General features: G+C 55.9%; 1 protein-coding gene across 1 annotated transcript in view; it reads left to right on the top strand.

Moving 5' to 3' along the window:
• The window catches only part of LOC115124934 (rootletin-like), a 285,112-nt gene that overhangs the window by 111,648 nt on the left and 146,871 nt on the right, over positions 1–26,593 (top strand). Inside the window, 1 exon segment of the mRNA XM_065009495.1 lies at positions 2,888–3,118. Coding sequence (XP_064865567.1) covers positions 2,888–3,118 — 231 coding nt within the window.

Here is a 26,593-nt window from a genome sequence, read left to right as displayed (position 1 = left end):
TACTGCTACAGCTACTACTACTACTACTGCTACACTACTACTACTATACAACTGCTACTACTACTACTGCTACTGCTACTACTACTGGTACTACTACTACTACACTACTACTACTACAACTGCTACTGTTACTACTACTGCTGCTGCTACTACTACTACTGGTACTACTAATTCAGGATGTAACACAACAAAATGTGAAATAAGTCTAGAGGTATGAACACGGTATACTACTACTACTACTACCATACTACTACTACTAATACTACTATGCTACTACTACCAATAGTACTACTACTAATATACTACTATACTACTATGCTAATACTAATACTACAACTACTACTACTATACTACTGTGCTACTACTACGACTATGACCATACTATTACTACTATGACTACAACTATACTACATTTACATTTACATTTAAGTCATTTAGCAGACGCTCTTATCCAGAGCGACTTACTACTACTACTACTACTACTACTACTACTGCTACTACAACTATACTACAACTATACTACTACTGCTACTACACCTATACTACTACTGCTGCTACAACTATACTACTATGGCTACTATAGCTATACTACTGCTACTACTACTACTACTACTACCATACTATTACTACTAATACTACTATGCTACTACTACCAATATTACTACTACTAATATACTACTATACTACTACTAATACTACAACTACTGCTACTATACTACTATACTACTGTGCTACTACTACGACTATGACCGTACTACTACTAATATGACTACAACTATACTACTACTACTACTACTACTACTACTAATACTACCACTACTGCTACTACAACTATACTACAACTATACTACTACTGTTACTACAACTATACTACTACTACTACTACTACTACTACTACTACTACTACTACTACTACTACCACTACTGCTACTACAACTATACTACAACTATACTACTACTGCTACTACTACTACTACTACGGCTACTACAACTATACTACAACTATACTACTACCGCTGCTACAACTATACTACTACTGCTACTACTACTACTATACTATTACTACTAATACTACTATGCTACTACTACCAATAGTACTACTACTAATATACTACTATACTACTATGCTAATACTACTACTACTAATAATACAACTACTACTACTATACTACTGTGCTACTACTACGACTATGACCGTACTATTACTACTATGACTACAACTATACTACTACTACTACTACTACTACTACTGCTACTACAACTATAATACTACCGCTGCTACAACTATACTACTACGGCTACTACTACTACCATACTATTACTACTAATACTACTATGCTACTACTACCAATAGTACTACTACTAATATACTAATATACTACTATGCTAATACTACTACTAATACTACAACTACTACTACTATACTACTATACTACTGTGCTACTACTACGACTATGACCGTACTATTACTACAACTACAACTACTACTACTACTACTACTACTACTACTACTACTACTACTACTACTACAACTACTACTACTGCTACTACAACAACTATACTACAACTATACTACTACTGCTACTACAACTATACTACTACTGCTGCTACAACTATACTACTACGGCTACTACAGCTATACTACTGCTACTACTACTACTACTACTACAATACTATTACTACTAATACTACTATGCTACTACTACCAATAGTACTACTACTACTACTACTACTACTACTACTACTACCACTACTGCTACTACAACTATACTACAACTATACTACTACTGCTACTACTACTACTACTACTACTACTACTACTACAATACTATTACTACTAATACTACTATGCTACTACTACCAATAGTACTACTACTAATATACTACTATACTACTATGCTAATACTACTACTAATACTACAACTACTACTACTATACTACTATACTACTGTGCTACTACTACGACTATGACCGTACTATTACTACTATGACTACAACTATACTACTACTACTACTACTACTACTACTACTACTACTACAACTGCTACTACAACTATACTACACCTATACTACTACTGCTACTACAACTATACTACTACTGCTGCTACAACTATACTACTATGGCTACTACTACAACTACTACTACTAGGAGGTGAGGTGAGGAGGTGAGGTGAGGAGGAGGTGAGGAGGTGAGGTGAGAAGGAGGAGGTGAGGAGGTGAGGTGAGGAGGAGGTGAGGTGAGGAGGTGGTGAGGTGAGGTGAGGAGGAGGTGAGCTGAGGAGGTGAGGAGGAGGTGAGGTGAGGAGGAGATGAGGTGAGGATGAGGTGAGGATGAGGTGAGGTGAGGATGAGGTGAGGTGAGGAGGAGGTGAGGTGAGGAGGTGGTGAGGTGGTGAGGTGAGGTGAGGAGGAGGTGAGCTGAGGAGGTGAGGAGGAGGTGAGGTGAGGTGAGGAGGAGATGAGGTGAGGATGAGGTGAGGAGGTGGTGAGGTGAGGAGGTGAGGATGAGGTGAGGATGAGGTGAGGTGAGGAGGAGGAGAGGATGAGGTCAGGTGAGGAGGATGTGAGGTGAGGTGAGCAGGAGTTGAGGTGAGGAGGAGGTGAGTTGCGGAGGAGGTGAGGAGGAGGTGAGGTGAGGATGAGGTGAGGATGAGGTGAGGATGAGAGAGGTGAGGTGAGCATGAGTTGAGGTGAGGAGGAGGTGAGTTGAGGAGGAGGTGAGTTGAGGAGGAGGTGAGGTGAGGAGGAGGTGAGGTGAGGATGAGGTGAGGTGAGGTGAGGTGAGGAGGAGGTGAGGTGAGGAGGAGGTGGTGAGGTGAGGAGGTGAGGTGAGGAATCACAAAAACATTAAATGAGATGGATCCAAGATGATTGCATGTGGTTCCAGATCGAGGGTGAGAAGGCGGAGCTAGGTGAGCGTCGTCGGGAGGCGGAGGTGGAGAAGGCTTCGGCCAGGGAGGAGATGGGGAGGCTGCAGCAGGAGCTCCAGGACCTGACCGCTGACAGACGGTCCCTGGAGTGCTCCTATAGCCTCCTGCAGGAAACCAACCAGAGACTGGAGGCTGAACTGGCACTGCTGCAGAGGGAGAACAACCAAATCCTGGAACAGCATGCACAGGTCAGGCTCAGACCTCCTCTTGATCCTCCCTCCTTTCCTCCCTATCTTCTTCTTCTCAGCCCTCCCTCCTGCCTTTCCTCCGTCCTCCTCATCTTCCCTCGGTCATCCCTTAATTTTCCTCCCTCTCTCTCTCTCCTCCATCCCTACCTCCCTTCCTCCCTATCTTCTTCTTCTCAGCCCTCCCTACCTCACTCCCTCCTGCCTTTCCTGTGTCCTCCTCATCGTCCCTCAGTCATCCCTTCATTCTCCTCCCTCTCTCCTCCCTCCACCTCCTCCTCCTCCCACCCACCCCCCCTCCTCCTTCCTCCCCCCTCCACCTAAGGGAGTCACACCACTAGTGATTCACAGCTCTGAGCAGCTTTATGGGTCTCATTGTCACATTAAAACCCAATAGGAGATATTGGATCCATCTGCCTTGGTACTCAACACCTCTTTCTCTGACTCCGATGTGAATCTTGGCTCTGCAATGTGTTTTATGAGGAACATGGGAGAGGGGAGGCAGGGGATCCTCGTGTGCATGTGAGCTGGAAAGGATAAATAGATATTACAGACATGTAACATCCAAGCAGAAGGGGATGTGTGAAAGAACCAATAAATTAGCGCCTGTACGGCTGTACACTGAACCTGTACCACTCTTTCCCTCCTAATCCCAATCCCAGAGTTTTCCTGTTCTGTTTCCTCTCAGCAACATTAGAAATCATTCCATTTGACTGTTTTATTAGAATAGAACTCTGTGTTGATAGAGAGAATGTTCACGATTGTTAAACATTCCATCTGGACAAATCCCTTCCAAACATTAACCGATAATTTATCTGAGATAAGCTACGACACTACATCACTTTCTGCTTGTTGTTTTATAGCTCTTATTTGGGAGCAATTCACACTCTTAATATTGGTCTATGGCTTCCTTTTCGTATTTAGCTAATGAGAGGCTGTAAGACATCTTGCGATTAATATTTAGTTTGTTCATTTCCCAAAAACAAATGGCAATCATTATTGGTGTTCAAACAGTACTTGAATTCCATTTATTTCATTTTTTTTTTTTGTAAGCCCAATGCGTTGTTTCTCTAGAGAGAAATCCAATAATTCCCAGGACAAATCTGAAGAACTCAAGTCAAGAACTATGTGGCGTGTTGGGCTGAAGGGAGTTGTAGTTTTCTTTCTTTCTTCTTTGTGATAGGAGGCGGTATTTTGACGTCCGGATGAAAAGCGTGCCCAAAGTAAACTGCTTGTTACTCAGGCCCAGAAGCTAGGATATGCATATGGATTGGTAGATTTGGAGTGAAAACACTCTAAAGTTTCTAAAACTATTAAAATAACGTCTGTGAGTATAACAGACCTGAAATGGCAGGCGAAACCCCGAGGACATCCCCAAAAAATCCCCATCCACAAATCCCCAAATCCCCATCCCCATCCCCCAAAAAACAAATTCATCCACTGTCACCTTTATAATAGGGCGAAATCAGTCCCACTGATCCTCAAGAAGTTTTAAACAAATATTTAACCTAGTTCAGCGCAGAAACGTGTTAATTAACTACAATAATCCATTGCGCTCAAAGAGGAAGAGGTTTCACTCTCGCCACAATCTGTCCAAATGAAACCCAATATGTTTCTATGTGCTTAGCTTGGTCCTCAGCATTCCTTTGGGACTCCCATTGTTAGGGCGGACACATGAGCATCTCCTCATTACATACAGATCTCTGGACAGATACACTTTCACGCCTTCTACGTTACATAAGAGAGGAATATACACAACAGGTAGGAAACAGAAACTGTTTCTGGAAGTTCACCTTATCTACGTTGAAGAACTAGTTTAATGATTTAGTCAGTCAACTCTCCACATATCTCTAGTTAGGCTAGCTAAATAGGATGACTGATGACAGTACAGTACACTGGTTACTACTGCCTGGCTGACTGGCTGCTACTGCCTGCCTGGCTTACTGCTACTATCTGGCTGGCTGGCTTACTGCTACTGTCTGGCTGGCTGCTACTGCCTGGCTGGCTGACTGCTACTGTCTGGCTGGCTTACTGCTACTGCCTGGCTGCTACTGCCTGGCTGTATGACTGCTACTGCCTGGCTGGCTGGCTGCTACTGCCTGGCTGGCTGGCTGCTACTGCCTGGCTGGCTGGCTGGCTGCTACTGCCTGGCTGCCTGGCTGTCTTGCTGGTTGCTACTGCCTGGATGGCTGCTACTGCCTGGCTGGCTGGCTGTCTTGCTGGTTGCTACTGCCTGGCTGGCTGCTACTGCCTGGCTGCCTGGCTGTCTTGCTGGTTGCTACTGCCTGGCTGGCTGCCTGGCTGGCTGGTTGCTACTGGCTGGCTGGCTGCTACTGCCTGACTGCCTAGCTGTCTTGCTGGCTGCTACTGCCTGGCTGCCTACCTGGCTGGTTGCTACTGGCTGGCTGGCTGCTACTGCCTGTCTGACTGGCTGGCTGATACTGACTGGATGGCTGCTACTGCCTTCCTGGCTGGCTGCTACTGCCTGGCTGGCTGGTTGCTACTGTCTGGCTGGCTGGCTGCTACTGCCTGCCTGGCTGGCTGCTACAGCCTGGCTGGCTGCTACTGCCTGGTTGGCTGGCTGCTACTGGCTGGCTGGCTGCTACTGGCTGGCTGGTTGGCTGGCTGCTACTGCCTGGCTGGTTAGCTGATACTGCCTGGCTGGCTGCTGCCTGGCTGGCTGCTACAGCCTGGCTGGCTGGCTGCTACAGCCCGGCTGGCTGGCTGCTACTGGCTGGCTGGCTGCTACTAGCTGGTTGGCTGACTACTGCCTGACTGGTTGGCTTGCTGGCTGCTACTGCCTGCCTGGCTGGATGGCTGCTACCGCCTAGTTGGCTGGCTGCTACTGACTGGCTGGCTGGCTGTTACTGGTTGGCTGGCTGCTACTGGCTGGCTGCTACTGCCTAGTTGGCTGGCTGTTACTGGCTGGCTGCTACTGGCTGGCTGCTACTGGCTGGCTGGCTGCTACTGGCTCGCTGGCTGCTACTGGCTGGCTGCTACTGGCTGGCTGGTTTCTACTGCCTGCCTTGCTGTCTTGCTGCTACTGCCTGGCTGGTTGGCTGGCTGGCTGGCTGCTACTGCCTGGCTGGTTAGCTGGCTGCTACTGCCTGGCTGGCTGGCTTGCTGGCTGCTACTGCCTGCCTGGCTGGATGGCTGCTACTGCCTAGTTGGCTGCTACTACCTGCCAGACTGCCTGCCTGCCTGCCTGCCTGGCTGGCTGGCTGGCTGGCTGGCTGCTACTGCCTGGCTGGCTGCTACTGCCTGGCTGGCTGGCTGCTACTGCCTGGCTGGCTGGCTGGCTGCTACTGCCTGGCTGGCTGGCTGCTACTGCCTGGCTCGCTGCTACTGCCTGGCTGCCTGGCTGTCTTGCTGGTTGCTACTGCCTGGCTGGCTGCTACTACCTGGCTGCCTAGCTGAATATACACAACAGGTAGGAAACAGAAACTGTTTCTGGAAGTTCACCTTATCTACGTTGAAGAACTAGTTTAATGATTTAGTCAGTCAGCTCTCCACATATCTCTAGTTAGGCTAGCTAAATAGGATGACTGATGACAGTACAGTACACTGGTTACTACTGCCTGGCTGACTGGCTGCTACTGCCTGCCTGGCTTACTGCTACTATCTGGCTGGCTGGCTTACTGCTACTGTCTGGCTGGCTGCTACTGCCTGCTGGCTGACTCTTGTCTGGCTGGCTGCTACTGCCTGGCTGCCTGCCTGGCTGTATGACTGCTACTGCCTGGCTGGCTGGCTGCTACTGCCTAGTTGGCTGGCTGCTACTGACTGGCTGGCTGGCTGTTACTGGTTGGCTGGCTGCTACTGGCTGGCTGCTACTGCCTAGTTGGCTGGCTGTTACTGGCTGGCTGCTACTGGCTGGCTGCTACTGGCTGGCTGGCTGCTACTGGCTCGCTGGCTGCTACTGGCTGGCTGCTACTGGCTGGCTGGCTGCTACTGGCTGGCTGGCTGCTACTGCTTGCCTGGCTGGTTTCTACTGCCTGCCTTGCTGTCTTGCTGCTACTGCCAGGCTGGTTGGCTGGCTGGCTGGCTGCTACTGCCTGGCTGGTTAGCTGGCTGCTACTGCCTGGCTGGCTGGCTTGCTGGCTGCTACTGCCTGCCTGGCTGGATGGCTGCTACTGCCTAGTTGGCTGCTACTACCTGCCAGACTGCCTGCCTGCCTGCCTGCCTGGCTGGCTGGCTGCTACTGCCTGGCTGGCTGCTACTGCCTGGCTGGCTGGCTGCTACTGCCTGGCTGGCTGGCTGGCTGCTACTGCCTGGCTGGCTGGCTGCTACTGCCTGGCTCGCTGCTACTGCCTGGCTGCCTGGCTGTCTTGCTGGTTGCTACTGCCTGGCTGGCTGCTACTACCTGGCTGCCTAGCTGTCTTTCTTGTTGCTACTGGCTGGCTGTCTGGCTAACTGCCTGGCTGGCTGGCTGCCACTGCCTGGCTGGCTGCTACTGCCTGGCTGGCTGGCTGGTTGGCTGCTACTGCCTGGCTCGCTGCTACTGCCTGGCTGCCTGGCTGTCTTGCTGGTTGCTTTTGCCTGGCTGGCTGCTACTACCTGGCTGCCTGGCTGTCTTGCTGGTTGCTACTGCCTGGCTGGCTGGCTGGCTGCCTGCCTGGCTGGCTGCTACTGCCTAGTTGGCTGCTACTGCCTGCCTGGCTGGCTGGCTGTTACTAGCTGGCTGGCTGCTACTGCCTGGCTGGCTGGCTGGCATGCTGGCTGCTACTTCCTGCCTGGCTGGATGGCTGCTACTGCCTAGTTGGCTGCTACTGCCTGCCTGGCTGGCTGGCTGTTACTGGCTGGCTGGCTGCTACTGGCTGGCTGCTACTGCCTGGCTGGCTGGCTGGCATGCTGGCTGCTACTGCCTGCCTGGCTGGATGGCTGCTACTGCCTAGTCGGCTGTTACTGACTTCCTGGCTGGCTGGCTGCTAATGCCTGGCTGGCTGGTTGCTACTGCCTGCCTGGCTGGCTGGCTGCTACTGCCTGCCTGGCTGGCTGCTACTAGCTGGTTGGCTGGCTACTACTGCCTGACTGGTTGGCTTGCTGGCTGCTACTGCCTGGCTGGCTGGCTGGCATGCTGGCTGCTACTGCCTGCCTGGCTGGATGGCTGCTACTGCCTAGTCGGCTGTTACTGCCTTCCTGGCTGGCTGGCTGCTGATGCCTGGCTGGCTGGTTGCTACTGCCTGCCTGGCTGGCTGGCTGCTACAGCCTGGCTGGCTGGCTGATACTGCCTGGTTGGCTGGCTGCTACTAGCTGGTTGGCTGGCTACTACTGCCTGACTGGTTGGCTTGCTGGCTGCTACTGCCTGCCTGGCTGGATGGCTGCTACCGCCTAGTTGGCTGGCTGCTACTGACTGGCTGGCTGGCTGTTACTGGCTGGCTGGCTGGCTGTTACTGGCTGGCTGGCTGCTACTGGCTGGCTGCTACTGCCTAGTTGGCTGGCTGTTACTGGCTGGCTGCTACTGGCTGGCTGGCTGCTACTGGCTGGCTGGCTGCTACTGCCTGCCTGGCTGGTTTCTACTGCCTGCCTTGCTGTCTTGCTGCTACTGCCTGGCTGGTTGGCTGGCTGGCTGGCTGCTACTGCCTGGCTGGTTAGCTGGCTGCTACTGCCTGGCTGGCTGGCTTGCTGGCTGCTACTGCCTGCCTGGCTGGATGGCTGCTACTGCCTAGTTGGCTGCTACTACCTGCCAGACTGCCTGCCTGCCTGGCTGGCTGCTACTGCCTGGCTGGCTGGCTGGCTGCTACTGCCTGGCTGGCTGCTACTGCCTGGCTGGCTGGCTGCTACTGCCTGGCTGGCTGGCTGGCTGCTACTGCCTGGCTGGCTGGCTGCTACTGCCTGGCTCGCTGCTACTGCCTGGCTGTCTTGCTGGTTGCTACTGCCTGACTGGCTGCTACTAGCTGGCTGCCTAGCTGTCTTTCTTGTTGCTACTGGCTGGCTGTCTGGCTAACTGCCTGGCTGGCTGGCTGCCACTGCCTGGCTGGCTGCTACTGCCTGGCTGGCTGGCTGCCACTGCCTAGTTGGCTGCTACTGCCTGGCTGGCTGGCTGCCACTGCCTGGCTGGCTGCTACTGCCTGGCTGGCTGGCTGGCTGCTACTGCCTGGCTCGCTGCTACTGCCTGGCTGCCTGGCTGTCTTGCTGGTTGCTTTTGCCTGGCTGGCTGCTACTACCTGGCTGCCTGGCTGTCTTGCTGGTTGCTTTTGCCTGGCTGGCTGCTACTACCTGGCTGCCTGGCTGTCTTGCTGGTTGCTACTGCCTGGCTGGCTGCTACTGCCTGGCTGCCTGGCTGTCTTGCTGGTTGCTACTGCCTGGCTGGCTGGCTGCCTGGCTGGCTGGTTGCTACGGGCTGGCTGGCTGCTACTGCCTGGCTGGCTGCTACTGCCTGTCTGGCTGGCTGGCTGCTACTGGCTGGCTGGCTGCTACTGGCTGGCTGCTACTGCCTGGCTGGCTGACTGGCATGCTGGCTGCTACTTCCTGCCTGGCTGGATGGCTGCTACTGCCTAGTTGGCTGCTACTGCCTGCCTGGCTGGCTGGCTGTTACTGGCTGGCTGGCTGCTACTGGCTGGCTGCTACTGCCTGGCTGGCTGGCTGGCATGCTGGCTGCTACTGCCTGCCTGGCTGGATGGCTGCTACTGCCTAGTCGGCTGTTACTGCCTGCCTGGCTGCCTGGCTGCTACTGCCTGGTTGGCTGGCTGCAACTGCCTGTCTGGCTGGCTGGCTGCTACTGCCTGGCTGCCTGGCGCTCTTGCTGGTTGCTACTGCCTGGCTCGCTGCTACTGCCTGGCTGTCTGGCTGTCTTGCTGGTTGCTACTGCCTGGCTGCCTGGCTGTTTTGCTGGTTGCTACTGCCTGGCTGTCTGGCTGTCTTGCTGGTTGCTACTGCCTGGCTGGCTGCTACTGCCTGGCTGCCTGGCTGTCTTGCTGGTTGCTACTGCCTGGCTGGCTGGTTGCTACGGGCTGGCTGGCTGCTACTGCCTGTCTGGCTGGATGGCTGATACTGACTGGCTGGATGCTACTGCCTTCCTGGCTGGCTGGCTGCTACTTCCTGGCTGGCTGGTTGCTACTGCCTGCCTGGCTGGCTGGCTGCTACTGCCTGCCTGCTGGCTAGCTGCTACTGCCTGGATGGCTGGCTGCTACTGCCTGGCTGGCTGCTACTGCCTGGCTGTCTGTCTTGCTGGTTGCTACTGCCTGGCTGGCTGCCTGCCTGGCTGCTTGCTGGTTGGCTGGCTGCTACTGCCTGCCTGGCTGCTACTGCCTGGCTGGCTGGCTGGCTGTCTTGCTAGTTGCTACTGCCTGGCTGGCTGGCTGCTACAGCCTGGCTGGCTGCTACAGAATGGCTGGCTGGCTGCTACTGCCTGACTGGCTGGCTGCTACTGGCTGGCTGGCTGGCTGGCTGGCTGCTACTGGCTGGCTGCTACTGGCTGGCTGCTACTGCCTGGCTGGCTGCTACTGGCTGGCTTGATGTCTTGCTGCTACTGCCTTCCTGGCTGGTTGCTACTGTCTGGCTGCCTGGCTGTCTTGCTGGTTGCTACGGGCTGGCTGGCTGCTACTGCCTGTCTGGCTGGATGGCTGATACTGACTGGCTGGATGCTACTGCCTTCCTGGCTGGCTGGCTGCTACTTCCTGGCTGGCTGGTTGCTACTGCCTGCCTGGCTGGCTGGCTGCTACTGCCTGCCTGCTGGGTGGCTGCTACTGCCTGCCTGGCTAGCTGCTACTGCCTGGATGGCTGGCTGCTACTGCCTGGCTGGCTGCTACTGCCTGGCTGTCTGTCTTGCTGGTTGCTACTGCCTGGCTGGCTGCCTGCCTGGTTGCTACTGCCTGGTTGGCTTGCTGCTACTGCCTGCCTGGCTGCTACTGCCTGGCTGGCTGGCTGGCTGTCTTGCTAGTTGCTACTGCCTGGCTGGCTGGCTGCTACAGCCTGGCTGGCTGCTACAGAATGGCTGGCTGACTGCTACTGCCTGACTGGCTGGCTGCTACTGGCTGGCTGGCTGGCTGGCTGCTACTGGCTGGCTGCTACTGGCTGGCTGCTACTGCCTGGCTGGCTGCTACTGGCTGGCTTGATGTCTTGCTGCTACTGCCTGGCTGGTTGGCTGGCTGCTACTGCCTTCCTGGCTGCTACTGCCTGGTTGGCTGGCTGCTACTGCCTGGCTGGCTGGCTGCTACCTGACTGCCTGCTACTGCCTGGCTGGCTGGCTGTCTTGCTGGTTTCTACTGCCTGGCTACCTGCCTGGCTGCTACTGCCTGGTTGCTGGCTGCTCTGCCTGGCTGGCTGGCTGGTTGGCTGCTACTCCCTGGCTGGCTGTCTTGCTGGCTGCTACTGCCTGGCTGTCTGGCTGTCTTGCTGGTTGCTACTGCCTGGCTGGCTGCTACTGCCTGGCTGCCTGGCTGTCTTGCTGGTTGCTACTGCCTGGCTGGCTGGTTGCTACGGGCTGGCTGGCTGCTACTGCCTGTCTGGCTGGATGGCTGATACTGACTGGCTGGATGCTACTGCCTTCCTGGATGGCTGGCTGGCTGCTACTTCCTGGCTGGCTGGTTGCTACTGCCTGCCTGGCTGGCTGGCTGCTACTGCCTGCCTGCTGGGTGGCTGCTACTGCCTGCCTGGCTAGCTGCTACTGCCTGGATGGCTGGCTGCTACTGCCTGGCTGGCTGCTACTGCCTGGCTGTCTGTCTTGCTGGTTGCAACTGCCTGGCTGGCTGCCTGCCTGGCTGCTACTGCCTGGTTGGCTTGCTGCTACTGCCTGCCTGGCTGCTACTGCCTGGCTGGCTGGCTGGCTGTCTTGCTAGTTGCTACTGCCTGGCTGGCTGGCTGCTACAGCCTGGCTGGCTGCTACAGAATGGCTGGCTGGCTGCTACTGCCTGACTGGCTGGCTGCTACTGGCTGGCTGGCTGCTACTGGCTGGCTGCTACTGGCTGGCTGCTACTGCCTGGCTGGCTGCTACTGGCTGGCTTGATGTCTTGCTGCTACTGCCTGGCTGGTTGGCTGGCTGCTACTGCCTTCCTGGCTGGCTGCTACTGCCTGGTTGGCTGGCTGCTACTGCCTGGCTGGCTGGCTGCTACTGCCTGACTGCCTGCTACTGCCTGGCTGGCTGGCTGTCTTGCTGGTTGCTACTGCCTGGCTACCTGCCTGGCTGCTACTGCCTGGTTGCCTGGCTGCTACTGCCTGGCTGGCTGGCTGGCTGGCTGCTACTGCCTGGCTGGCTGTCTTGCTGGCTGCTACTGCCTGGCTGGCTGGCTGGCTGGCTGCTACTGCCTGGCTGTCTGGCTGTCTTGCTGGTTGCTACTGCCTGGCTGGCTGCTACTGCCTGGCTGCCTGGCTGTCTTGCTGGTTGCTACTGCCTGGCTGGCTGGTTGCTACGGGCTGGCTGGCTGCTACTGCCTGTCTGGCTGGATGGCTGATACTGACTGGCTGGATGCTACTGCCTTCCTGGCTGGCTGGCTGCTACTTCCTGGCTGGCTGGTTGCTACTGCCTGCCTGGCTGGCTGGCTGCTACTGCCTGCCTGCTGGGTGGCTGCTACTGCCTGCCTGGCTGGCTGCTACTGCCTGGATGGCTGGCTGCTACTGCCTGGCTGGCTGCTACTGCCTGGCTGTCTGTCTTGCTGGTTGCTACTGCCTGGCTGGCTGCCTGCCTGGCTGCTGGCCTGGTTGGCTTGCTGCTACTGCCTGCCTGGCTGCTACTGCCTGGCTGGCTGGCTGGCTGTCTTGCTAGTTGCTACTGCCTGGCTGGCTGGCTGCTACAGCCTGGCTGGCTGCTACAGAATGGCTGGCTGGCTGCTACTGCCTGACTGGCTGGCTGCTACTGGCTGGCTGGCTGGCTGGCTGGCTGCTACTGGCTGGCTGCTACTGGCTACTGCTACTGCCTGGCTGGCTGCTACTGGCTGGCTTGATGTCTTTTTGCTACTGCCTGGCTGGTTGGCTGGCTGCTACTATTCCTGGCTGGCTGCTACTGCCTGGTTGGCTGGCTGCTACTGCCTGACTGCCTGCTACTGCCTGGCTGGCTGGCTGTCTTGCTGGTTGCTACTGCCTGGCTGCCTGGCTGTCTTGCTGGTTGCTTTTGCCTGGCTGGCTGCTACTACCTGGCTGCCTGGCTGTCTTGCTGGTTGCTTTTGCCTGGCTGGCTGCTACTACCTGGCTGCCTGGCTGTCTTGCTGGTTGCTACTGCCTGGCTACCTGCCTGGCTGCTACTGCCTGGTTGCCTGGCTGCTACTGCCTGGCTGGCTGGCTGGCTGGCTGCTACTGCCTGGCTGGCTGTCTTGCTGGCTGCTACTGCCTGGCTGGCTGGCTGGCTGGCTGCTACTGCCTGGCTGTCTGGCTGTCTTGCTGGTTGCTACTGCCTGGCTGGCTGCTACTGCCTGGCTGCCTGGCTGTCTTGCTGGTTGCTACTGCCTGGCTGGCTGGTTGCTACGGGCTGGCTGGCTGCTACTGCCTGTCTGGCTGGATGGCTGATACTGACTGGCTGGATGCTACTGCCTTCCTGGCTGGCTGGCTGCTACTGCCTGCCTGGTGGGTGGCTGCTACTGCCTGCCTGGCTAGCTGCTACTGCCTGGATGGCTGGCTGCTACTGCCTGGCTGGCTGCTACTGCCTGGCTGTCTGTCTTGCTGGTTGCTACTGCCTGGCTGGCTGCCTGCCTGGCTGCTACTGCCTGGTTGGCTTGCTGCTACTGCCTGCCTGGCTGCTACTGCCTGGCTGGCTGGCTGGCTGTCTTGCTAGTTGCTACTGCCTGGCTGGCTGGCTGCTACAGCCTGGCTGGCTGCTACAGAATGGCTGGCTGGCTGCTACTGCCTGACTGGCTGGCTGCTACTGGCTGGCTGGCTGGCTGGCTGGCTGCTACTGGCTGGCTGCTACTGGCTGGCTGCTACTGCCTGGCTGGCTGCTACTGGCTGGCTTGATGTCTTGCTGCTACTGCCTGGCTGGTTGGCTGGCTGCTACTGCCTTCCTGGCTGGCTGCTACTGCCTGGTTGGCTGGCTGCTACTGCCTGACTGCCTGCTACTGCCTGGCTGGCTGGCTGTCTTGCTGGTTGCTACTGCCTGGCAACCTGCCTGGCTGCTACTGCCTGGTTGCCTGGCTGCTACTGCCTGGCTGGCTGGCTGGCTGGCTGCTACTGCCTGGCTGGCTGTCTTGCTGGCTGCTACTGCCTGGCTGGCTGGCTGGCTGGCTGCTACTGCCTGGCTGGCTGTCTTGCTGGCTGCTACTGCCTGGCTGGCTGGCTGGCTGGCTGGCTGCTACTGCCTGGCTGGCTGTCTTGCTGGTTGCTACTGCCTGCCTGGCTGGCTGCTACTGGCTGGCTTGATGTCTTGCTGCTACTGCCTGGCTGGCTGGCTGCCACTGCCTGGCTGGCTGCTACTGCCTGGCTGGCTGGCTGGCTGCTACTGCCTGGCTCGCTGCTACTGCCTGGCTGCCTGGCTGTCTTGCTGGTTGCTTTTGCCTGGCTGGCTGCTACTACCTGGCTGCCTGGCTGTCTTGCTGGTTGCTTTTGCCTGGCTGGCTGCTACTACCTGGCTGCCTGGCTGTCTTGCTGGTTGCTACTGCCTGGCTGGCTGCTACTGCCTGGCTGCCTGGCTGTCTTGCTGGTTGCTACTGCCTGGCTGGCTGGCTGCCTGGCTGGCTGGTTGCTACGGGCTGGCTGGCTGCTACTGCCTGTCTGGCTGGATGGCTGATACTGACTGGCTGGATGCTACTGCCTTCCTGGCTGGCTGGCTGCTACTTCCTGGCTGGCTGGTTGCTACTGCCTGCCTGGCTGGCTGGCTGCTACTGCCTGCCTGCTGGGTGGCTGCTACTGCCTGCCTGGCTAGCTGCTACTGCCTGGATAGCTGGCTGCTACTGCCTGGCTGGCTGCTACTGCCTGTCTGGCTGGCTGGCTGCTACTGGCTGGCTGGCTGCTACTGGCTGGCTGCTACTGCCTGGCTGGCTGACTGGCATGCTGGCTGCTACTTCCTGCCTGGCTGGATGGCTGCTTTTGGCTGCTCCTGCCTGGCTGGCTGGCTGTTACTGGCTGGCTGGCTGCTACTGGCTGGCTGCTACTGCCTGGCTGGCTGGCTGGCATGCTGGCTGCTACTGCCTGCCTGGCTGGATGGCTGCTACTGCCTAGTCGGCTGTTACTGCCTGCCTGGCTGCCTGGCTGCTACTGCCTGGTTGGCTGGCTGCAACTGCCTGTCTGGCTGGCTGGCTGCTACTGCCTGGCTGCCTGGCGCTCTTGCTGGTTGCTACTGCCTGGCTCGCTGCTACTGCCTGGCTGTCTGGCTGTCTTGCTGGTTGCTACTGCCTGGCTGCCTGGCTGTTTTGCTGGTTGCTACTGCCTGGCTGTCTGGCTGTCTTGCTGGTTGCTACTGCCTGGCTGGCTGCTACTGCCTGGCTGCCTGGCTGTCTTGCTGGTTGCTACTGCCTGGCTGGCTGGTTGCTGGGCTGGCTGGCTGCTACTGCCTGTCTGGCTGGATGGCTGATACTGACTGGCTGGATGCTACTGCCTTCCTGGCTGGCTGGCTGCTACTTCCTGGCTGGCTGGTTGCTACTGCCTGCCTGGCTGGCTGGCTGCTACTGCCTGCCTGCTGGCTAGCTGCTACTGCCTGGATGGCTGGCTGCTACTGCCTGGCTGGCTGCTACTGCCTGGCTGTCTGTCTTGCTGGTTGCTACTGCCTGGCTGGCTGCCTGCCTGGCTGCTAATATTGGTTGGAGCTGCTACTGCCTGCCTGGCTGCTACTGCCTGGCTGGCTGGCTGGCTGTCTTGCTAGTTGCTACTGCCTGGCTGGCTGGCTGCTAAGCCTGGCTGGCTGCTACAGAATGGCTGGCTGGCTGCTACTGCCTGACTGGCTGGCTGCTACTGGCTGGCTGGCTGGCTGGCTGGCTACTGGCTGGCTGCTACTGGCTGGCTGCTACTGCCTGGCTGGCTGCTGGCTGGCTTGATGTCTTGCTGCTACTGCCTGGCTGGTTGGCTGGCTGCTACTGCCTTCCTGGCTGGCTGCTACTGCCTGGTTGGCTGGCTGCTACTGCCTGACTGCCTGCTACTGCCTGGCTGGCTGGCTGTCTTGCTGGTTGCTACTGCCTGGCAACCTGCCTGGCTGCTACTGCCTGGTTGCCTGGCTGCTACTGCCTGGCTGGCTGGCTGGCTGGCTGCTACTGCCTGGCTGGCTGTCTTGCTGGCTGCTACTGCCTGGCTGGCTGGCTGGCTGGCTGCTACTGCCTGGCTGGCTGTCTTGCTGGCTGCTACTGCCTGGCTGGCTGGCTGGCTGGCTGGCTGCTACTGCCTGGCTGGCTGTCTTGCTGGTTGCTACTGCCTGCCTGGCTGGCTGCTACTGGCTGGCTTGATGTCTTGCTGCTACTGCCTGGCTGGCTGGCTGCCACTGCCTGGCTGGCTGCTACTGCCTGGCTGGCTGGCTGGCTGCTACTGCCTGGCTCGCTGCTACTGCCTGGCTGCCTGGCTGTCTTGCTGGTTGCTTTTGCCTGGCTGGCTGCTACTACCTGGCTGCCTGGCTGTCTTGCTGGTTGCTTTTGCCTGGCTGGCTGCTACTACCTGGCTGCCTGGCTGTCTTGCTGGTTGCTTATGGCTGGCTGCTACTGCCTGGCTGCCTGGCTGTCTTGCTGGTTGCTACTGCCTGGCTGGCTGGCTGCCTGGCTGGCTGGTTGCTACGGGCTGGCTGGCTGCTACTGCCTGTCTGGCTGGATGGCTGATACTGACTGGCTGGATGCTACTGCCTTCCTGGCTGGCTGGCTGCTACTTCCTGGCTGGCTGGTTGCTACTGCCTGCCTGGCTGGCTGGCTGCTACTGCCTGCCTGCTGGGTGGCTGCTACATTGCCTGGCTAGCTGCTACTGCCTGGATAGCTGGCTGCTACTGCCTGGCTGGCTGCTACTGCCTGTCTGGCTGGCTGGCTGCTACTGGCTGGCTGGCTGCTACTGGCTGGCTGCTACTGCCTGGCTGGCTGACTGGCATGCTGGCTGCTACTTCCTGCCTGGCTGGATGGCTGCTAAAACAGTTGGCTGCTACTGCCTGCCTGGCTGGCTGGCTGTTACTGGCTGGCTGGCTGCTACTGGCTGGCTGCTACTGCCTGGCTGGCTGGCTGGCATGCTGGCTGCTACTGCCTGCCTGGCTGGATGGCTGCTACTGCCTAGTCGGCTGTTACTGCCTGCCTGGCTGCCTGGCTGCTACTGCCTGGTTGGCTGGCTGCAACTGCCTGTCTGGCTGGCTGGCTGCTACTGCCTGGCTGCCTGGCGCTCTTGCTGGTTGCTACTGCCTGGCTCGCTGCTACTGCCTGGCTGTCTGGCTGTCTTGCTGGTTGCTACTGCCTGGCTGCCTGGCTGTTTTGCTGGTTGCTACTGCCTGGCTGTCTGGCTGTCTTGCTGGTTGCTACTGCCTGGCTGGCTGCTACTGCCTGGCTGCCTGGCTGTCTTGCTGGTTGCTACTGCCTGGCTGGCTGGTTGCTACGGGCTGGCTGGCTGCTACTGCCTGTCTGGCTGGATGGCTGATACTGACTGGCTGGATGCTACTGCCTTCCTGGCTGGCTGGCTGCTACTTCCTGGCTGGCTGGTTGCTACTGCCTGCCTGGCTGGCTGGCTGCTACTGCCTGCCTGCTGGCTAGCTGCTACTGCCTGGATGGCTGGCTGCTACTGCCTGGCTGGCTGCTACTGCCTGGCTGTCTGTCTTGCTGGTTGCTACTGCCTGGCTGGCTGCCTGCCTGGCTGCTACTGCCTGGTTGGCTGGCTGCTACTGCCTGCCTGGCTGCTACTGCCTGGCTGGCTGGCTGGCTGTCTTGCTAGTTGCTACTGCCTGGCTGGCTGGCTGCTACAGCCTGGCTGGCTGCTACAGAATGGCTGGCTGGCTGCTACTGCCTGACTGGCTGGCTGCTACTGGCTGGCTGGCTGGCTGGCTGGCTGCTACTGGCTGGCTGCTACTGCCTGGCTGGCTGCTACTGGCTGGCTTGATGTCTTGCTGCTACTGCCTTCCTGGCTGGTTGCTACTGTCTGGCTGCCTGGCTGTCTTGCTGGTTGCTACGGGCTGGCTGGCTGCTACTGCCTGTCTGGCTGGATGGCTGATACTGACTGGCTGGATGCTACTGCCTTCCTGGCTGGCTGGCTGCTACTTCCTGGCTGGCTGGTTGCTACTGCCTGCCTGGCTGGCTGGCTGCTACTGCCTGCCTGCTGGGTGGCTGCTACTGCCTGCCTGGCTAGCTGCTACTGCCTGGATGGCTGGCTGCTACTGCCTGGCTGGCTGCTACTGCCTGGCTGTCTGTCTTGCTGGTTGCTACTGCCTGGCTGGCTGCCTGCCTGGTTGCTACTGCCTGGTTGGCTTGCTGCTACTGCCTGCCTGGCTGCTACTGCCTGGCTGGCTGGCTGGCTGTCTTGCTAGTTGCTACTGCCTGGCTGGCTGGCTGCTACAGCCTGGCTGGCTGCTACAGAATGGCTGGCTGACTGCTACTGCCTGACTGGCTGGCTGCTACTGGCTGGCTGGCTGGCTGGCTGGCTGCTACTGGCTGGCTGCTACTGGCTGGCTGCTACTGCCTGGCTGGCTGCTACTGGCTGGCTTGATGTCTTGCTGCTACTGCCTGGCTGGTTGGCTGGCTGCTACTGCCTTCCTGGCTGGCTGCTACTGCCTGGTTGGCTGGCTGCTACTGCCTGGCTGGCTGGCTGCTACTGCCTGACTGCCTGCTACTGCCTGGCTGGCTGGCTGTCTTGCTGGTTTCTACTGCCTGGCTACCTGCCTGGCTGCTACTGCCTGGTTGCCTGGCTGCTACTGCCTGGCTGGCTGGCTGGTTGGCTGCTACTCCCTGGCTGGCTGTCTTGCTGGCTGCTACTGCCTGGCTGTCTGGCTGTCTTGCTGGTTGCTACTGCCTGGCTGGCTGCTACTGCCTGGCTGCCTGGCTGTCTTGCTGGTTGCTACTGCCTGGCTGGCTGGTTGCTACGGGCTGGCTGGCTGCTACTGCCTGTCTGGCTGGATGGCTGATACTGACTGGCTGGATGCTACTGCCTTCCTGGATGGCTGGCTGGCTGCTACTTCCTGGCTGGCTGGTTGCTACTGCCTGCCTGGCTGGCTGGCTGCTACTGCCTGCCTGCTGGGTGGCTGCTACTGCCTGCCTGGCTAGCTGCTACTGCCTGGATGGCTGGCTGCTACTGCCTGGCTGGCTGCTACTGCCTGGCTGTCTGTCTTGCTGGTTGCAACTGCCTGGCTGGCTGCCTGCCTGGCTGCTACTGCCTGGTTGGCTTGCTGCTACTGCCTGCCTGGCTGCTACTGCCTGGCTGGCTGGCTGGCTGTCTTGCTGTTGCTACTGCCTGGCTGGCTGGCTGCTGCCTGGCTGGCTGCTACAGAATGGCTGGCTGGCTGCTACTGCCTGACTGGCTGGCTGCTACTGGCTGGCTGGCTGCTACTGGCTGGCTGCTACTGGCTGGCTGCTACTGCCTGGCTGGCTGCTACTGGCTGGCTTGATGTCTTGCTGCTACTGCCTGGCTGGTTGGCTGGCTGCTACTGCCTTCCTGGCTGGCTGCTACTGCCTGGTTGGCTGGCTGCTACTGCCTGGCTGGCTGGCTGCTACCCCAAACTGCCTGCTACTGCCTGGCTGGCTGGCTGTCTTGCTGGTTGCTACTGCCTGGCTACCTGCCTGGCTGCTACCCTGGTTGCCTGGCTGCACTGCCTGGCTGGCTGGCTGGCTGGCTGCTACTGCCTGGCTGGCTGTCTTGCTGGCTGCTACTGCCTGGCTGGCTGGCTGGCTGGCTGCTACTGCCTGGCTGTCTGGCTGTCTTGCTGGTTGCTACTGCCTGGCTGGCTGCTACTGCCTGGCTGCCTGGCTGTCTTGCTGGTTGCTACTGCCTGGCTGGCTGGTTGCTACGGGCTGGCTGGCTGCTACTGCCTGTCTGGCTGGATGGCTGATACTGACTGGCTGGATGCTACTGCCTTCCTGGCTGGCTGGCTGCTACTTCCTGGCTGGCTGGTTGCTACTGCCTGCCTGGCTGGCTGGCTGCTACTGCCTGCCTGCTGGGTGGCTGCTACTGCCTGCCTGGCTAGCTGCTACTGCCTGGATGGCTGGCTGCTACTGCCTGGCTGGCTGCTACTGCCTGGCTGTCTGTCTTGCTGGTTGCTACTGCCTGGCTGGCTGCCTGCCTGGCTGCTACTGCCTGGTTGGCTTGCTGCTACTGCCTGCCTGGCTGCTACTGCCTGGCTGGCTGGCTGGCTGTCTTGCTAGTTGCTACTGCCTGGCTGGCTGGCTGCTACAGCCTGGCTGGCTGCTACAGAATGGCTGGCTGGCTGCTACTGCCTGACTGGCTGGCTGCTACTGGCTGGCTGGCTGGCTGGCTGGCTGCTACTGGCTGGCTGCTACTGGCTGGCTGCTACTGCCTGGCTGGCTGCTACTGGCTGGCTTGATGTCTTGCTGCTACTGCCTGGCTGGTTGGCTGGCTGCTACTGCCTTCCTGGCTGGCTGCTACTGCCTGGTTGGCTGGCTGCTACTGCCTGACTGCCTGCTACTGCCTGGCTGGCTGGCTGTCTTGCTGGTTGCTACTGCCTGGCTACCTGCCTGGCTGCTACTGCCTGGTTGCCTGGCTGCTACTGCCTGGCTGGCTGGCTGGCTGGCTGCTACTGCCTGGCTGGCTGTCTTGCTGGCTGCTACTGCCTGGCTGGCTGGCTGGCTGGCTGCTACTGCCTGGCTGTCTGGCTGTCTTGCTGGTTGCTACTGCCTGGCTGGCTGCTACTGCCTGGCTGCCTGGCTGTCTTGCTGGTTGCTACTGCCTGGCTGGCTGGTTGCTACGGGCTGGCTGGCTGCTACTGCCTGTCTGGCTGGATGGCTGATACTGACTGGCTGGATGCTACTGCCTTCCTGGCTGGCTGGCTGCTACTTCCTGGCTGGCTGGTTGCTACTGCCTGCCTGGCTGGCTGGCTGCTACTGCCTGCCTGCTGGGTGGCTGCTACTGCCTGCCTGGCTAGCTGCTACTGCCTGGATGGCTGGCTGCTACTGCCTGGCTGGCTGCTACTGCCTGGCTGTCTGTCTTGCTGGTTGCTACTGCCTGGCTGGCTGCCTGCCTGGCTGCTACTGCCTGGTTGGCTTGCTGCTACTGCCTGCCTGGCTGCTACTGCCTGGCTGGCTGGCTGGCTGTCTTGCTAGTTGCTACTGCCTGGCTGGCTGGCTGCTACAGCCTGGCTGGCTGCTACAGAATGGCTGGCTGGCTGCTACTGCCTGACTGGCTGGCTGCTACTGGCTGGCTGGCTGGCTGGCTGGCTGCCTTGGCTGCTACTGGCTGGCTGCTAGCCTGGCTGGCTGCTACTGGCTGGCTTGATGTCTTGCTGCTACTGCCTGGCTGGTTGGCTGGCTGCTACTGCCTTCCTGGCTGGCTGCTACTGCCTGGTTGGCTGGCTGCTACTTGACTGCCTGCTACTGCCTGGCTGGCTGGCTGTCTTGCTGGTTGCTACTGCCTGGCTACCTGCCTGGCTGCTACTGCCTGGTTGCCTGGCTGCTACTGCCTGGCTGGCTGGCTGGCTGGCTGCTACTGCCTGGCTGGCTGTCTTGCTGGCTGCTACTGCCTGGCTGGCTGGCTGGCTGGCTGCTACTGCCTGGCTGGCTGTCTTGCTGGCTGCTACTGCCTGGCTGGCTGGCTGGCTGGCTGGCTGCTACTGCCTGGCTGGCTGTCTTGCTGGTTGCTACTGCCTGCCTGGCTGGCTGCTACTGGCTGGCTTGATGTCTTGCTGCTACTGCCTGGCTGGTTGGCTGGCTGCTACTGCCTTCCTGGCTGGCTGCTACTGCCTGGTTGGCTGGCTGCTACTGCCTGGCTGGCTGGCTGCTACTGCCTGACTGCCTGCTACTGCCTGGCTGGCTGGCTGTCTTGCTGGTTGCTACTGCCTGGCTACCTGCCTGGCTGCTACTGCCTGGCTGGCTGTCTTGCTGGTTGCTACTGCCTGGCTACCTGCCTGGCTGCTACTGCCTGGTTGCCTGGCTGCTACTGCCTGGCTGGCTGGCTGGCTGGCTGCTACTGCCTGGCTGGCTGTCTTGCTGGCTGCTACTGCCTGGCTGGCTGGCTGGCTGGCTGGCTGCTACTGCCTGGCTGGCTGTCTTGCTGGTTGCTACTGCCTGGCTGGCTGGCTGGCTGGCTGGTTGCTACTGCCTGGCTGGCTGGCTGCTACTGCCTGGCTGGCTGGCTGGCTGGTTGGTTGCTACTGCCTGGCTGGCAGATTATTATTTGAAGGAATAAAATAAAATATTAATATACAAAGAAAATGTTCTACCATAGAAATGTCATGTTTTTCTACTGATATCGACCCATGGTGGAATATTTTCCATGTTTAGGCTTTGTAACGTAATTATTTCATCTTATATTTCATTATCAAAACCGAAATGGACAATATTATTATTTTTAACGAAACGAACCAAAACTGATCTGACTTCAAAAATACCTAATTACTCAGCACTACCCCCTATTCCCTATATAGTGCACTACTTTAGACCAGAGCCCTATTCCCTGTATAGTGCACTACTTTAGACCAGAGCCCCTATTCCCTGTATAGTGCACTACTATAGACCAGAGCCCCTATTCCCTGTATAGTGCACTACTTTAGACCAGAGACCCTATTCCCTGTATAGTGCACTACTTTAGACCAGAGCCCCTATTCCCTGTATAGTGCACTACTTTAGACCAGAGCCCTATTCCCTGTATAGTGCACTACTTTAGACCAGAGCCCTATTCCCTATATAGTGTACTACTTTAGACCAGAGACCCTATTCCCTGTATAGTGCACTACTTTAGACCAGAGCCCTATTCCCTATATAGTGCACTACTTTAGACCAGAGCCCTATTCCCTATATAGTGCACTACTTTAGACCAGAGCCCTATTCCCTGTATAGTGCACTTTAGACCAGAGCCCCTATTCCCTGTATAGTGCACTACTTTAGACCAGAGCCCTATTCCCTATATAGTGCACTACTATAGACCAGAGCTCTATTCCCTATATAGTGCACTACTTTAGACCAGAGCCCTATTCCCTATATAGTGCACTACTTTAGACCAGAGCCCCTATTCCCTATATAGTGCACTACTTTAGACCAGAGCCCTATTCCCTATATAGTGCACTACTTTAGACCAGAGCCCTATTCCCTATATAGTGCACTACTTTAGACCAGAGCCCTATTCCCTGTATAGTGCACTACTTTAGACCAGAGCCCTATTCCCAATATAGTGCACTACTTTAGACCAGAGTCCCTATTCCCTGTATAGTGCACTACTTTAGACCAGAGTCCCTATTCCCTATATAGTGCACTACTTTCGACCAGAGCCCAATTCCCTATATAGTGTACTACTTTAGACCAGAGTCCCTATGGCACCCTATTCCCTATATAGTGCACTACTTTAGACCAGAGCCCTATTCCCTATATAGTGTACTACTTTAGACCAGAGTCCATATGGCACCCTATTCCCTATATAGTGCATGACTTTAGACCAGAACCCTATTCCCTATATAGTGTACTACTTTAGACCAGATTCCCTATGGCACCCTATTCCCTATATAGTGCACTACTTTAGACCAGAGCCCTATTCCCTGTATAGTGCACTACTTTAGACCAGATCCCTATTCCCTATATAGTGTACTACTTTAGTCCAGAGTCCATATGGCACCCTATTCCCTATATAGTGCACTACCTCTGCTCTGGTCAACAGTAGTGAACGGTTTTGGGAATCTGAGGCCTAGTATGTCAGGAAATGGTATTTTCCACTCAGCAGGGAAAAACTCTAGAATTACAGGGTAATATTATGACATCCTGCATTGTGAGAGGTTACCACGGCAACGTCCCAAATGGCACGCTTGTTCCCTAGTGCACTACTTTTGACCAGGGTGCCATAAGGGGCTCTGGTTAAAAGCAGTGCACTATGTAGGGAATATAAAACGAATGGGGAAGAGGTATTTGTCATTACAGGCCATGATTTTTTACCCTGGAGCCTCAACATAAACTCTCTGATTGAGAGGCAATATCCCGTTTTCTTTTATTTATGTTACTGCGTGATATAGGACGTTGCCGTGGTAACCTCTCACAATTCACCGTACGGTGAATAATAATTTAGATCTGGTGAACGTTTGACCCTCTCCTTCCCTAATCGGAAAGCCTGGTGTCGTCTATTGGACAAACACAGCACACAAAAGAAAGAAGGGGGTCAGGTTTTGTCATGAATATTGTTGGAGATATGCAGAGTTGTAAACTAGCTGGCACAGGTACACATTTCAATAAAATCTGAATGTTAAACCTAACCTTAACCGCAACCACACTGCTAACCTTAGATTAAGCTAACATTTTGTTTTCATTCATTTTTATGATATAGCCAAATTTTGACTTTGCAGCTGGACTATCTAGCGGAAATCGCTCAGTTCTGCCTTCAGGGCAAAGATACGTGACAATAAACTTCAACCTATTAAAAAAAAGGGACGCCTCACAACACGTTAAACCAATCAAAATGCGTTGCTGGGCGGAATTTAGATGACTAATCTGAGCTCCACGATTTACGATGGAGTTGAGTGGCTGAAAATGATCGACGTCACATACAATAGTCGCCGCTCAACTCGCAAATCATTGGGTTTAATCATGTAGGCGGAGCTTAGAACGCAGCACCAATGAAACACAATTAAGTACGTCAAACCAATCGAATGCTTTGCTTGGGTGGAGCATGTGGGGGTTCTTGAAACGTGACGTATGGCTTCATGACACTAGTTTGACCCTAAAGTGTACAAACCCAGAGAAGATGCCATGCCATATTATCCTAGAACATTGAAAACGCCTCTCATACATGCCTATATATTAGTTATTATGTACATTATGTCTCTTTCTACTTTTTAAACATTTCACTGTAAGATTCTACACCTGTTGTATTCGGCTCATGTGACAAATTAAATTAGATTTTTTTATTTTTTATATATACAGTGCATTCAGAAAGTATTCAGATCCCTTGACTTTTCCCCCATTTCGTTACATTACAGCCTTATTCTAAAATGTATTAAATTGCTTTTTTCCCTCATCAATCTCCACACAATACCCCATAATGACATCACAATACCCCATAATGACAGCACAATACCCCAAAATGACAAAGCAAAAACATTTTTTATTTTTTTTGCCAATGTATTACAAATAAAAAACTGAAATATCAAATGTACATAAATATTCAGACCATTTACACAGTACTTTGTCCTGTATTTTTGGAGTCTCCCCCATTCCTCTCAGCTGATCCTCTCAAGCTCTGTCAGGTTGGATGGGGAGCGTTACTGCACAGCTATTTTCAGATCTCTCCAAAGTTCAATCGGGTTCAAGTCCGGGCTCTGGCTGGGCCACTCAAGGTCATTCAAAGACTCCTGCGTTGCCTTGGCTGTGTGCTTAGGGTCATTGTCCTGTTGGAAGGTGAACCTTTGCCCCAGTCTGAGGTCCTGAGTGCTCTGGAGCAGGTTTTCATCAAGGATCTCTCTGTACTTTGCTCTTTTCATCTTTCCTTCCATCCTGACTAGTCTCCCAATCCCTGCAGCTGAAAAACATCCCCACAGCATGATGCTGCCACCACCATGCTTCACCGTAGGGATGGTGCCAGGTTTCCTCCAGATGTGACGCGTGGCATTCAGGCCATAGAGTTCAATCTTGGTTTCATCAGACCAGAGAATCTTGTTTCTCATGGTTTGAGAGTCTTTAGGTGACTTTTGGCAAACTTCAAGTGGGCTGTCATGTGCCTTTTACTCTCTACCATAAAGGCCTGATTGGTGGAGTGCTACAGAGATGGTTGTCCTTCTGGAAGGTTCTCCCGTCTCCACAGAGGAACTCTAGAGCTCAGTCTGAGTGACCATCGGGTTCTTGGTCACCTCCCTGACCAAGGCCCTTCTCCCCTGATTGCTCAGTTTGGCCGGGCGGCCAGCACTCAGAAGAGTCTTGGTGGGTCCAAAATTCTCCATTTAAGAATGATGGAGGCCACTGTGTTCTTGGAGACCTTCAATGATGCAGAAATGCTTCTTCAGATCTGTGCCTCATCACAATCCTGTCTTGGAGCTCTACAGACAATTCCTTCGACCTCATGGCTTGGTTTTTGCTCTGACATGTACTGTCAACTGTGGGACCTTATATAGACAGGTGTGTGCCTTTCCAAATGTCCAATCAATTGAATTTACCAGAGGTAGACTCCAGACAAGTTGTAGAAAAATCTCAAGAATGATCAGTGGAAACAGGATAAACCTGAGCCCGATTTCTAGTCTCATAGCAAATGGTCTGAGTACTTATGCATTCACTACCCTAAGTTTGTAAAAGCTTTGGTTTCATGCATGTTAACATTAGAAGCCTACTCCCTAAGTTTGTTTTACTCACTGCTTTAGCTAATCTGCCAACATGGATGTCTTAGCCACGTCTGAATCTTGGCTTGGGAAAACCACCAAAAACTCTAAAATCTCTATCCCTAACTATAACATTTTCCGCCAAGATAGAACTGCCAAAGGGGGCTGTGTTGCAATCTACTGTCTTACTATCCAGGTCTGTACCCAAACAATTCGAGCTTCTA

The sequence above is a fragment of the Oncorhynchus nerka genome, linkage group LG25 (assembly GCF_034236695.1).
Source record: "Oncorhynchus nerka isolate Pitt River linkage group LG25, Oner_Uvic_2.0, whole genome shotgun sequence".
Classification (NCBI taxonomy): Eukaryota; Metazoa; Chordata; class Actinopteri; order Salmoniformes; family Salmonidae; genus Oncorhynchus; species Oncorhynchus nerka.
The sequence above is the reverse complement of the archived record's forward strand: the minus strand, read 5'-3'. Positions and strand labels throughout refer to the sequence as shown.